This window comes from Prionailurus viverrinus, chromosome B3, assembly GCF_022837055.1.
Source record: "Prionailurus viverrinus isolate Anna chromosome B3, UM_Priviv_1.0, whole genome shotgun sequence".
Taxonomy (NCBI): Eukaryota; Metazoa; Chordata; class Mammalia; order Carnivora; family Felidae; genus Prionailurus; species Prionailurus viverrinus.
Genome location: NC_062566.1, coordinates 50,530,054 through 50,543,807, shown reverse-complemented (window position 1 = coordinate 50,543,807; position 13,754 = coordinate 50,530,054). Strand labels below are relative to the sequence as shown.

At 35.8% G+C, this 13,754-nt stretch overlaps 1 protein-coding gene across 13 annotated transcripts in view; it reads right to left on the bottom strand.

Annotated features, from left to right (window-relative positions):
- CEP152 (centrosomal protein 152) overlaps positions 1-13,754 on the bottom strand; it is a 105,508-nt gene that overhangs the window by 49,831 nt on the left and 41,923 nt on the right. For all 13 annotated transcript variants that reach the window (XR_007153126.1, XM_047863531.1, XM_047863522.1 and 10 more), the window contains 3 exons: positions 9,112-9,316; positions 1,145-1,273; positions 447-556 (listed from right to left, as the gene is read on the bottom strand). Coding sequence is in view for 12 of the 13 variants with exons in the window: in XM_047863531.1 (XP_047719487.1) it covers positions 447-556; positions 1,145-1,273; positions 9,112-9,316 (444 nt within the window). In the remaining variant the exon portion in view is untranslated. The remainder of the gene's footprint in view (positions 1-446; positions 557-1,144; positions 1,274-9,111; positions 9,317-13,754) is intronic.

The window sequence follows — 13,754 nt, the reverse complement described above, 5'->3', positions numbered from 1 at the left end:
AAAATTAATTGAAATAATAGGGTAGAGTTCCAAAATTCCAAGTTATCTATATTAGAAATAAATACTAGCAGTACCCAACTCACAAGTATGTTATGTTCCAAAACTCTGTTTCCAAGTTTATGATTTGGTAATTGGAAGACATACTCCCTCCCACAGATTTCTTCCTTATAAAGAATAGTTTCCCAGACTAGTTTATGAAAACCATTAAGCTATACTATCTCAATGAACTGCAGTTTTGATGGTGCTATAGAACCCAGCCCACTACATAACATCATTTCTATGGAAAATGTGTTCTAAATTCTAATTTGAGAAGCCACAGACTCATCTTCAGTAAGATCTCAGTAGGGAGGATTCACACCATAATTTTTCTTGAATCTTTTCTGGCGGGTGGGAGAGCAGGGCGGTGAAGGGCAGAGTCAGGCATTAGACCTCTGCATAGACTTTACCTATCCACAGCTTCCTGTTTATCACGGTCAAAATCTTGTACCATTTGTCTCATTTGATTACATAAGTCTTGATTTGTATCTCTCAGTTTTTCTTCAGTTTCTTTAAGTTCCTAGATACAAAAGAATAAAGCAGTTAGAGAAAATAAACATCATATTCATTGATTAGTCCAATCTTATTTTTTATTATCTTCCATGCTTTATCTCTACCCTGTAACACTGATGTATCGTTTTCATAATTCTACAAAGACTCCTTATGGCTTGTAAGATTCACTTATTTGACAAGTAGCTTTATGACAGGAGTTAAGAGTTAAGAATTTTGTATTCATTTTGAACTACATGAAATAGAAACACTTAGCCAGAGAAGTATTCCGTAAGCGATCCCTTAAAGTAAGTCTTAGGATTCAATAATCTTAACAACCATATAAACAAGGTTTAACTTTTTTGGTCCAGAGAAGAACACCTCCAGCAGCCATGCTCCTATAGACCCAGGAGCCTGGAGTTCCACTAACCTACCTTTTGAGAAAACAATGACCTTATGGCCAATAAAGGGAAATAACTGGAATCCTTATTCACCCACTAATAAACCTGTCTACTAACTCATGTTGCCTCTGCAACTTTTTTTTGAAAAGTCAGTTACATCCTTTGAATATAATGAGGTCATAAGAATTCTCACAACATATAGGAAACTTTTTCATCACCTGATTTTGTTGTCGTAAAACATGAATTTCATTTTTAAGCCGCAGAATGTCATCTTTCACAATCGTATCAGAAGTAGAAGACCCAGGCCATAATTGATCAGTTGGTTTTTCCGTGGTATCTGTTTTACTCTAAATGTTAAAAAGAAATCAAAAGTTTTTCAGGTTTTTAAGAAATTCTAACTGCTGGTTTTGAAAGTAATTTCATACTTACAAAGAAACTGTGAAAACATCACAAATAACTTCCATGTAACTTTTATCATCATCCCCAAATATAACCACCATACAATTATCAAAACCAGGAAGTTAACTAGGACATAGCACTGCTACTTAATCTACAGACCCTATACAAAATCTTCCAATTTTCCTCTAATGTCCTTTTTGTAGTTCAGGATCTCATCGACAATTCCACATTGCATTGAGTTGTCATGGCTCATGAGTCTCCTTCAATCCAAGGACAGTTCTTCAGGCTTTGTCTCTCAAATCTATGACACTTTTTAGGAGTATCAACTAGTTATTTTGTAAGATGGCCTTCAATTTGGGCTTCTCTGATGTCACTTCATTATTAAATTCAGGTCATCCATTTTTTACATGAATGCCACAGAAATGCTATGTGCACTCTTCAGGAGACACAGGAGATCAACGTGGTTCATCACTGGTGATGATCAATAAATGAAGGTAGCATCTGCAGGCACTATCACTGTAAAGCTATAATTTCCTACTTGTAATTTAGAATAAGTATCTTATGAGGAGATACTTTGAGACTATGCAATGCAAATATTCTATTTTTTATCTTACACCAAGTTTAGCATCTGTTCTATTTCTGCATTTATTTGTTTATATATAATCTCTATTATATAATCTCTATTACCTCATAGATCTACATTTTATTCAACAGGTACAATTTTTAAGACTCATGACAGTTATTGGCAAATTGTTTCCCACAAGGTCATGCAAATGTACATTGTCAGGTAGTCTGAGAGAATGTGTCCAACTCTCTTTACCTCCAATGGCAGGGAATGTCTTGAAATAATTATTGTATTTGATGGGGAAAGGGTAGCCAATAGTTGCTTTCATTTGCATTTCTTGCATTGCTCTCATAGCAGAACCTCTTACATACCTTCACTGTTCATTTGTTTTTCATCCTCCCAGATCTATTTATACAACTTTGCATTTTCCTCTTACCATCTAAGTATCTTCCTTATCTAATCTTTATGAATTCTTTGTTCATTGATGGGGCCACAAAGATTTTTTTTTAAATATCTACTTTATTTGACTTGTTGGTTTATGTGTTTACCTGAAGTCTGAGCTCTCTTCCACAATGTTTAAAAAATATCCTAAACCAAGATTCATTCTCCTCATTGGGGAGGTATTTGTATTTCATTCACATGTGAGGCGACAGAACACCAAGGCTCTGGCTCAGTCTTTGAATTCATAGCCTTCACTTCCTTTACAGGGAGACTATTGTTGACTTTCCCTTTTTCACTTGCCATAATTTCCCAGAAGCCACTGCTTCTACTCCAGTCAGAAGAGAACTACAAATACCTACTCTGTTAGCTTCTCTCCAGATTTGGGGATACTAATGAGATTTTAAGGGATTCTATGGACTCATTAGAGTGATTTTCATTTTGTTTTAACTTGGCCTCCACTTTTTAAAGTTTGTGATATTAATTTGTCCATTCTTTCCCACTGGTAAGTTTTTATTACTATGAAATGAAATGAATGAAAGTAACATCATACTGATACGTGGAAAAACAATTTTCATGCCTAGCTATGACACTCAGCTTTGACATATCATCACACTGCAGGCACTCAGGGACTAGGTACTTGTACCTGTCAGCACAAAATCCTTATGGACAATTTTAAAAAGAAAAGGACCACATAGGCGTCATAACAAAACTTCTGAAGTTGGAATACTAAAGAGATTACCTTCAAGAAAACAAGGCATGTAATACATCAACTCTCACATTATCTTCCTAATTTCTATGACTAAAAAGATTCCAGGTAGAAACCTTCTGAGTTGGCTACTCAACATTGACTTGGGTCCCTTGAAATCAAAGAATGGCTCTAACCACAACTTGTGGTTAGTTAATGATTTCTTTTGAGTAACAGATACAGAAAGGCCTCTGTGTTTTATTCATTATGCTTACAAAAAAAATCAATGTAGATGTGGGCCCTGACTACAAGACTAATTTTCCTAAGGACTTTACCACATTCTACATTAATGGTCCAGTTGTTCAACTAGAATGAACAGTATAGAATTCAACGCACTCTCAATCAGTGCACAGTGCTACATATAGACAAATTCCTAATCTTCATCACATATTACCCTGGAAATATCATAAAGCAGCACTGCTATGAATAGTCAAATGACACGAAAGCAAAATCAACAGACTCTGAAATAATTTTTAATTGTTCTATATAAGATGGATACAAACAAACATAAGATACTACAATGTTATAGAGTAATAAATATATCAATACTTTTAAATGTTCACTAAAAGAAACATGCCAAGTAAGATTACATAGTAAATATTTTTGTTAGCCTTTTCAATATTTAGAAAGGCTTTAGGGGAGGATTTCAATGACCCAGTTCTCTTTAAAAAGATATCCAAGGACATGTTCTGTCTCTTAACAAGCTGATAGCAAGCAGAGACATTCAACAGTATTTCATTAACCTCAGGATTTAATGCTAGCTATGGTATTATCCTAAAAATTGATGTAACATCTATGTGTTTTTGGCCTCAAAGATTCCAGAAAGACTGAGCCTATACAATATAGACTTCTATTCACATGCCCTATTCCCTAGTTACACCAGCTTATTTGCTACAACCTTTAAATACTTCTGCTCAAGGCTGAAATGTTCCTTCCCACCTTCCCTCCTGCATTTATCCTTCAGGACAGAGATCAGATATTCCCTCCTTAAAGACTTCACTAAAGTTTGCCTTATCATCTCCCCTACAACCAACTCTGGTTAATTATTCCTTCTCAAAACACTCTGCAACCAATATCATCCTTATTACACAAAGTTATGCATGTCCCTCTCCTTATAGATCTGCACTGTTGCATATGGTAGCCATTAACCACACATGGCTATTGAGCACTTGAAATGTGTCTTGTCCAAAATGAAACGTGTTGTAAGTGGACAATACATGTCAGATTTCAAGGACTTGGCACGGAGACAAAAAAGGCAAACCATCTCGCATTTCTATACACCAATAATGAAGCAGCAGAAAGAGAAATCAAAGAATCGATCCCATTTACAATTGCACCAAAACCCATAAAATATCTAGGAATAAACCTAACCACAGAGGTGAAAAAACTATACACTGAAAATTATAGAAAGCTTATGAAAGAAATTGAAGAAGACACAAAAAAAATGGAAAAACATTCCATGCTCATGGATTGCAAGAACACTGTTAAAATGTCAATTCTACCCAAAGCAATCTACATATTTAATGCAATCCCTATCAAAATAACACCAGCATTCTTCACAGAGCTAGAACGAACAATCCTAAAATTTTTATGGAACCAGAAAAGACTCCAAATAGCCAAAGGAATCCTGAAAAAGAAAACTAAAGCAGAAGGCATCACAGTCCCGGACTTCAAGATGTTTTACAAAGTTGTAGTCATCAAGACAGTATGGTACTGGCACACACACAGACACATAGATCAATGGAACCGAATAGAGAACCGAGAAATGGACTCACAAATGTATGGCCAACTAATCTTTTGACAAAGCAGAAAGAATATCCAATGGAATAAAGACAGTCTCTTCAGCAAATGGTGCTGGGAAAACTGGACAGCGACATGCAGAAGAATGAACCGGGACCACTTTCTTACACTATACACAAAAATAAACTCAAAATGGATGACAGACCTAAACAAAAGATAGGAAGCCATCAAAATCTTCAAGGAGAAAGCAAGCAAAAAGCTCTTTGACCTCGGCCTCAGCAACTTCTTACTAAACATGCCTCCAGAGGCAAGGGAAACAAAAGCAAAAACGAGCTATTGGAACCTCATCAAGATAAAAACCTCATCAAGATAAAAAAACTATGGCAAAGGAAACAGTCAGCAAAACTAAAAGGCAACCAACAGAATGGGAGAAGATATTTGCAAATGACATATCGGATAAACGGTTAGTATCCAAAATCTATAAAGAATTTATCAAACTTAACACACAAAAAACAAATAATCCAGCGAAGAAATGGGCAAAAGACATGAACAGACACTTCTCCAAAGAAGACATCCAAATGGCTAACAGACACATGAAAAAGGCTAAACATCACTCATCATCAGGGAAATGCGAATCAAAACCACAATGTGATAACACCTCACACCTGTCAAAATGGCTATCATTAACAACTCAGGCAACGACAAATGATGGCGAAGATGTGGAGAAAGAGGAACACTTTTGCACTGCTGGTGGGAATGCAAACTGGTGCAGCCACTCTGTAAAACAGCATGGAGGTTCCTCAAAAAATTAAAAATAGCACTACCCTACCACCCAGCAATTGCACTACTAAGAATTTATCCAAAGGATACAGGTGTGCTGTTTCAAAGGGGCACATGCACCCCAATGTTTGTAGCAGCACTACTGACAATAGCCAAAGTTTGGAAAGAGCCCAAATGTCTATTGATAAATGAATGGATAAAGAAGATGTGGTATAGGAATATTACTAGGCAATCAAAAAGAATGAAATCTTGCCATTTGCAACAATGTGGATGGAACTAGAGTGTATTATGCTAAGTAAAGTGAGTCAGTCAGAGAAAGACAAACATCGTAAGACTTCACTCAGATGTGGAATTTAAGATACAAAACAGATTAACATGAGGGAAGGGAAGCAAAAATAAGATAAAAACAGGGAGGAGGACAAAACATAAGTTAAATATAGGGAACAAACTGAAGGTGGCTGGAGGGGTTGTGGTTTGGGGATGGGCTAAATAAGTAAGGGACATTAAGGAGGACACTTGTTAGGATGAGCACTGGGTGTTGTATGTAGGGGACGAATCAGTGGATTCTACTCCTGAAATCATTATTGCACTATATGCTAACTAACTTTGATGTAAATTTAAAATAATAATAATTATTATTATTATAATAAATGCAAGCCATCTCATTAATAATTTTACATTGATTACATATTGAGAAGATATTTATTGGGTTAAATAAAATATGTTATTAAAATTAATTTCACCATTACTTTTACTTTAATGGGATACTTGGGACATTTTAAATTATATATATGGCTCCATCAAATTTCTATTGGATAGTGCTGTTGTAGATCCTAAATTCCTTCAAGGAATGGCCATTGTTTCTTTCCACTGAATCCCATAAGACCTTGCACAGAGTAGCTTTAAAACAAAACAAAACCAAAGCTTAAGCTGAATGATTTGCTCTTCCTCCATATACCTCCCAACCTTGTTTTCTGATGTTATACACTAACTAACTAGAAAGATCATTAGAAAAGATGTGGGAAGTAAGTAAGAGGCAAAGACAAAGTTTGAAGGTGTCCATGGGCTGATCAGATGACTGTGAACTTGAGTGTTTATATAAAAACACTTGTTGGATGGGGTGCCTGGGTGGCTCAGTCGGTTAAGCGTCCGACTTTGGCTCAGGTCATGATCTCACTGTTTGTGAGTTCGAGCCCCGCGTCGGGCTCTGGGCTGACAGCTCGGAGCGTGGAGCCTGCTTCGGATTGTGTGTCTCCTTCTCTCTCTGCCCCTTCCCCACTTGTGCTCTGCCTCTCTCTATCAAAAATAAATGCAAAAAAAAAAAATTTTTTTTTAATTTAAAAAAATAAAAAAATGAAAACACTTGTTGGTTAAATTACTACTTCCTCTCCCTTTCCTCCATCTAGAAAAGGATTAATAGGTATATTGATTCAACAAATATTTATTGAGCAAACATGCAGAGAATCATCCAGACAAGAGTCTCAAGAAATTCGCATATAGTAAGTGCAAGCAGGACAGACAAGCAGCACAGGCTGGTAAGTCACACTTTTAAGAAAAACCAAACATGGACGGCTGAGAAATCACTATGGCAAGAGTAGCTGGACAAAAAGAATATTCAACAATGAGATCGTTCCCTTTGATCTATAGAGGCAAAGGTATAGATTAAATTTTGTTAAACATAAGGCATGGCCACCATCAACTGCCACATATGTGGAAGTGTATCTCTATGGCAAATGCCATTAGTAATTTCAGTAGAGAACAGAGCAAGAACCGTGGATACCTGAGCTAAAGTTCAAGACTCAAAAACACGTTCCTAAATCCTAGGCTACTCTCACCAAAATACTTGAACCAATCGATTCTAATCTAACACAAATTGAAACATGCGCATTTATTCTCATCCTTTTTAAAAAACGGGTAAACAAGACAGCTTGACATAAAGATGTTCAATGTGCTGGAGGTTGGGGGTTCTTTCTCATTTGGTTGTTAACACTGAAATCAGCGTTATGCTCATCAAATACAGTTACTCAGAAGAAGGAATATTGCCCAACTGGGCAGGATTTAAACAGTGAAAACACATTATTATTTTTTGGAAAATATATACAATCAAAATTCCATAATAATTAGTACCATATAACATCTTACATACCTTAATAGGACTATTTTAGTGAACACAACTCCCAGTTTAAAGAATCAGGAGCTAAAACAGTACTAAAGTAGGAAGTAAAATATTATTTCCTTCCAGAAGGAAAAGGAATACACCACCTACATTCATTTTCCCCCTTCCCTTTCATTACTAGGTTTTTTGTTTTTGTTTTTTGTTTTTCTATTGAGAGCATAGATGGTTGGGATTTGGAAATATGGAAGAATAGAAAAGGAAGCTGTTAAATGAGGGCAAGGGTAAGAATTTCTGTGATAGCAAGATCTTGGGGAAATAATCTTGACTATTATTAGTCAAGTGTTTTAGTTTCAATTTGCCTAAAGATGGACTCTAACCTCAGAAATGTCACACATTCCCCCAGCTTCATTTTCCTCATCTATGAAGTCACATTCCTCATCTATGAAGTAAGGAAGCCAACTGAAGCATATTAAAGTAGATTCGGGGGTATCTGGGTGGCTCAGCCACTTGAGTGACGGACTTTGGCTCAGGTCATGACTCACGGTTTGTGGGTTTGGGCCCTGCATCAGGCTCTGTGACGACAGCTTGGAGCCTGCTTCCGATTCTGTGTCTCTCTCTCTCCTTTTCCCCCGCTCCCACGCTTTCTCTCTCTCAAAAATAAATAAAACACTAAAAAAATTTTTTTAAATAATAAATAAAAAATATAAATAAAAGTAGATTCAATGATTCTGACATAACCTGTTTCTGTGCCTTTCTCACTTACAACGCCACCACTACATAATTAATTTCCTTATATAGAAAGACTCTTATTATAGGAACATGGGCGAGAGAAATGTCATAGACAAAATGCTAAGGGATTTAGCTGTGGAGAATTTAAGGCTTTAGAACACTGCTGATACAAGCCAATCTTGAGGAAATGCACATACTTTGTTACATAGACTGCTTCCTTGGATTTGTGGTAAAGGAATTTTGCCTAACTAACATCTCATTTATGAGGTGCTTTGCAAAAGGAACTAGAAAATATATTTCTTTATGTGGCATTCCCTCCTTTACACTTTACTTCTAAATAAAATCAAATGAGACCTTGAAAGACAAAGGCTTGATTTAAATGTGAAGACTGTAAGCATTTTCTTCATTAAAGTCTTTTAAAAATGGCTTTTTAGGGGCGCCTGGGTGGCGCAGTCGGTTAAGCGTCCGACTTCAGCCAGGTCACGATCTCGCGGTCCTTGAGTTCGAGCCCCACGTCAGGCTCTGGGCTGATGGCCTGGAGCCTGTTTCCGATTCTGTGTCTCCCTCTCTCTCTGCCCCTCCCCCGTTCATGCTCTGTCTCTCTCTGTCCCAAAAATAAATAAATGTTGAAAAAAAAAATTTTTAAAAATGGCTTTTTAACTCTACAAACCTCAACCTTGATGCTTTTTTCATCTTTGTCCACTTGTTGGAGATCTTCAATTTTCTTATGACAGTCTCTGAGCTCAGTTTGTAACTGAGACACCAGATGACGCTTCACTGAGTTGCTCCCCAGCAAACGCTGCACTTGTGCTTTCAGCTTCAGGACGACCTCGTCTCTGGGAAGCTCTTCATTTGGGTCTTCTTGCTGTACAATGCTAAAGGAGAAATCATCATGTTGAATACGAAATCGAGTAACAAATCAAGCATGGTTATTTCCTGAAAGTGATTGCAGTTGTGAAGAGTTTTGTGACTTATACAACTATATACCGGTGTTTCAAAAACAGTTTTAAGCTTTGTCATATATAAGCTTTGTCACCTTTGCTATGTCCCCATATATAGAAGTGAGTTTATTCATAAGAAGGCCATTATTATGCTTAGACCATCTGCCTCACTGAAAGGAGTTAAACCAGATGAACTTCAATATGGCATGCTTTTTTGGTTTTTGGTAAGTTGTGTGCTGTATACACATGCCCTTTATGACTCTAAGAGAAACAACATGAAAATAAAGGAGGAAGTGAAAAGTAAAATACTAGTCATCCTAACTAACAATTTCTGTATCTCTTTTACTAAAACACCAGTCTGAATGAATATCTGAGCAATTAGGGGGGAAAATAAAAAAAATAAAAGCCATGCTAATTTAATCCCAACTTTAGTTTCAATAAATTTCAAAACTGGAGAATTTCTGCTCCTTGCCGTAATGGATTAAAAATGCCAGATTTATCTTCCTGCCGTAAAAAAACTGGAAAACCAAATAAATTATGTTAAGGGATGGCTTTCAATCACTAGACAGCAGGCAGCACACCATAATGATCCCTGAAAAAAGAAAAACAAACAAGGTGAGCCCTATGATTGCTGCTGCTATCTCCCTAGGAAGTTTCCAGCCTGCGGCATGGGGAGAGAAAGGCCAAAGAGCTTAGCAATCTCACCAAGTTGCAGAGTTCAGTTTGGGAAGGTTAAAATGGCTAGAATTTAAGGACAGAAATACTATGGGAAAGGAAGCTACACAGAAAGAGAGCACTGGAGATCTGTGTATACATGTGAGAAAATTACTGCAAGTCCAGGGAAAGAATTGCAGGAAAAGAATAAGGCTGGAAATACTGTGGGTTCCAAGGAACTATAGTGAAAAGATCTCCTAATTCATAGAATATCAAATATTGCCTCAGTATGGGGCCAGATGAACATATGGGAAAATGGGGGAAAAAAGAAAAGAGAGGGAAACAAACCACAAGAGACTCTTAACGACAGAGAACAAACAGGGTTGATGGAGGGAGGTGGGTGGGAGATGAGCTAGATGGGTGATGGGTATTAAGGAGGGCACTTGTGATGAGCACTGGGTGTTGTATGTAAGTGATGAATCCCTGAATTCTACTCCTGAAACCAAACCAATATTGTACTATATGTTAACTAACTGAAAATTTAAATTAGAAAAAAAAGAAATATTTTCCTAAGACCACCCAGTAAGTAAGTAAATAAATAAATAAATAAATGACCTTGAAAGAATCCCAGGAAGCTTAAGTGTGTCACAAAAAAGAGCAATATTTTTTAAAAAATACAACAAAATCTAACATCTAAAATATAAAATTCAAAATGTCCAGCATCTAATCAAAACTTACCAGGCCTGCAAATAAGCAAAGAAAATATAAAAGGGAAGAAAGTGGGGCGCCTGGGTGGCTCAGTCGGTTAAGCGGCCAACTTCGGCTCAGGTCATGACCTCGCGGTCCGTGAGTTCAAGCCCCGCGTCAGGCTCTGTGCTGACAGCTCAGAGCCTGGAGCCTATTTCAGATTCTGTGTCTCCCTCTCTCTGACCGCCCCCCATTCATGCTCTGTCTCTGTCTCAAAAATAAATAAACATTAAAAAAAAAATTTTTTTTTAAATAAAATAAAAGGGAAGTATCAACTACAACCAGGAAAAAAAATCAACAGAAACTGACAATGGTGCCAGCAATAGTGCCAGTGGTAAAATTAATTAAATATATTGTGCAGGTCCAAGAAGGTAAGAGAAAACACATGAGTACAATGGGAGAAACAGAAGATACAAAAACGACCTAAACTGAACTTTAGACCAAAAACTACATCTGAAATGAAAAATATACTGCATGAGATTAACAGCTTAGTTAATACTGCAGAAAAGATCAGCAGACATAAACACAGCAATAAAACTCTACAAAACTAAATAGAGAGAAAGAAGACTAAAACAGAAATATACTGAGCATGTTAAGTTGTATCTAACCCAACTGTATCTGAAGTCCCAGAAAAGGAGAGAGGAAGGGGGCATAATAAAAAAAAATTTTTTAATGACCAAAATTTTCCTATTCAATGAAAACTAAAACCCCATTAAAACCTACAAGCTCAATGAATCTCAAACAGAAAAATGAAGAAAAACCATAAGTTGTATTAATATCAAATTGCTGAAAACCAACGATAAAGAGAGAGAGCAGGAAGACTCCGAGAGAGAAGAAAACCAGAAAAAGGAGTCATGAATTCTGTGCATAAACGTATGCAAGCCTCAGTCTAAGGCCCTGAACTGTGCACGCACAGAACAAACCCACAAACCAGCAGGTCAAATATTTAGAGAATTTAACTGAAATATGAACCATACACACATATCTCACAGTGACTAACTCTTGAGGTATGCATACAAGAATGGATTCAAACCAATGTAGCAAAGGCTTGAATCAATAAATTGAGATCTGAAACACCCATACAAGTTTCTACACAACATAAAAATCATATGTCTACTACAGGCATACCATAGAGATATCACAGATTTCATTGCAGACCACTACAGTAAAGCAAATATTTCAATAAAGCTACTCAAATGAAGAGTTAATTAAGTGAGCAATAGCATTATGTCTAAAAAATATATAAATTTTAATTAAAAAATAATTTATTGCTAAAACATGCTGACCAACATCTGAGCTTTTAACGATTTCTAATCATAGATCACAGGTCACCATAATGAATATAATAAAGTTTGAAATACAGAGAGAATTACCAAAATGTGACAGAGACATGAAATCAGCAAATATTGTTGGCAAAATGGCACTGATAGGGTTGCCGATTCATAAACAAAACTCAGTATCTGCAAAGTGGGTCTGTATATAATCTAAAATTACTCGACCCACAACTAACCAAGAAAATGGACTAACTTGCAAGAAAAAAAAATCTATAGATGTTAATGCTGGAGCTATCACAAAGAGTTTTCAAAGTTTAAAGCAACTATTATGTCTGTGTCCAATGAAGTAAAAGAAAACATATTTAAAGTGAATGAAAAACTAGGAATTCTTAACACAGAAGTAAAAACTATAAAGGAACCAAATAGAAATTTTATCATTGAAAAACACAGTATCTGAAAGTTAAAAAAAAAATGAAATAAAAAGCCTTCCCTATACAGGCTTCATAAAACAGAGATGACAGTAGAATGAGTGAACTTGAAAATAGCTCAACAGAAATTATCCAATCTGAAAACAGAAAAAAAGATGGAAAAAAGTTAAGTGTGAGGAACTATGAGAAAGATAAAAAAAAATTAAGTTGTGTAATTGTAAACCTATAAGGAGAGAAGAAAGACACATGAGCAGAAAAGGTATTTAAAGTAATAATGGTCAACATTTCACAAATTTACTAAAGGCATAATAAATTTACATTTTCAACAGGCTCAGTGAACCCCAAATGAAATGAAATAAACTAAAAAAAAAAAAAAAAACACTTAGGCACATCATAAAGTGCTGAAATGTAAAGGTGAAAAATATCTTGAAAACAACAAAAGAAAAACTACACCATTACACACAAGAATAAGGATTTAAATAATAATAGATTTCTCTTCAGAAATCACCAAGGCCAGAAACAGGGGAAGAACATATATTTAAAGTGCTGAAATAAAAGAACAGTTGATCCAGAATTCTATAATCAGCCAAAATAAGGACATTTTCATATAAGAAAACTAAGAATTTGTTGCCAACAGACATACTCTAGAAGAAATGCTAAAGAAAATTAGGGAATTCAATCTAACTTCAATTCTAAATTCAATCTAAAGTCAATCTAAAGGGAAATGTTATCTACCAAAGAGAAATCTCTGTATAAAAACTACAAAATATTACTGAGAGAAACTGAAGAATAGAGAGGTATATCATGCATGTTCTGAAACTGGGAGACAATTTTTTTTCCTTCAGCTTTATTTAGCTATAATTGACAAATAGTAATTTCTTAAGATGTCAATTCTCCCAAAATTGATCTATAGATGTGACACAATCCCAATCAAAACTCCATCTGACTTTATTGTGGAAACTGACAAACCAGTCATTAAATTGATTTTGAAATGCAAAGAACTTAGAATAGCCAAAACAATTTTGAAAATAAACAAAGCTGAAGGACTTGTCCAACACATTTCAAGACTTATTGTAAAGCTACAGTATCAAGAATATGAACAGCAAAAAAGAGCAGGGGAACAGAATGGAGAGTACAGAAATGGGCCACAAATGACCAATTCATTATCAACAAAGATATCAAGGCAACTCAATGAAAAGTTTTTTGACAAATGGTATTATATCAATTGGATATTGGTATGAATAAAATGGACATCATACTAACAAACTA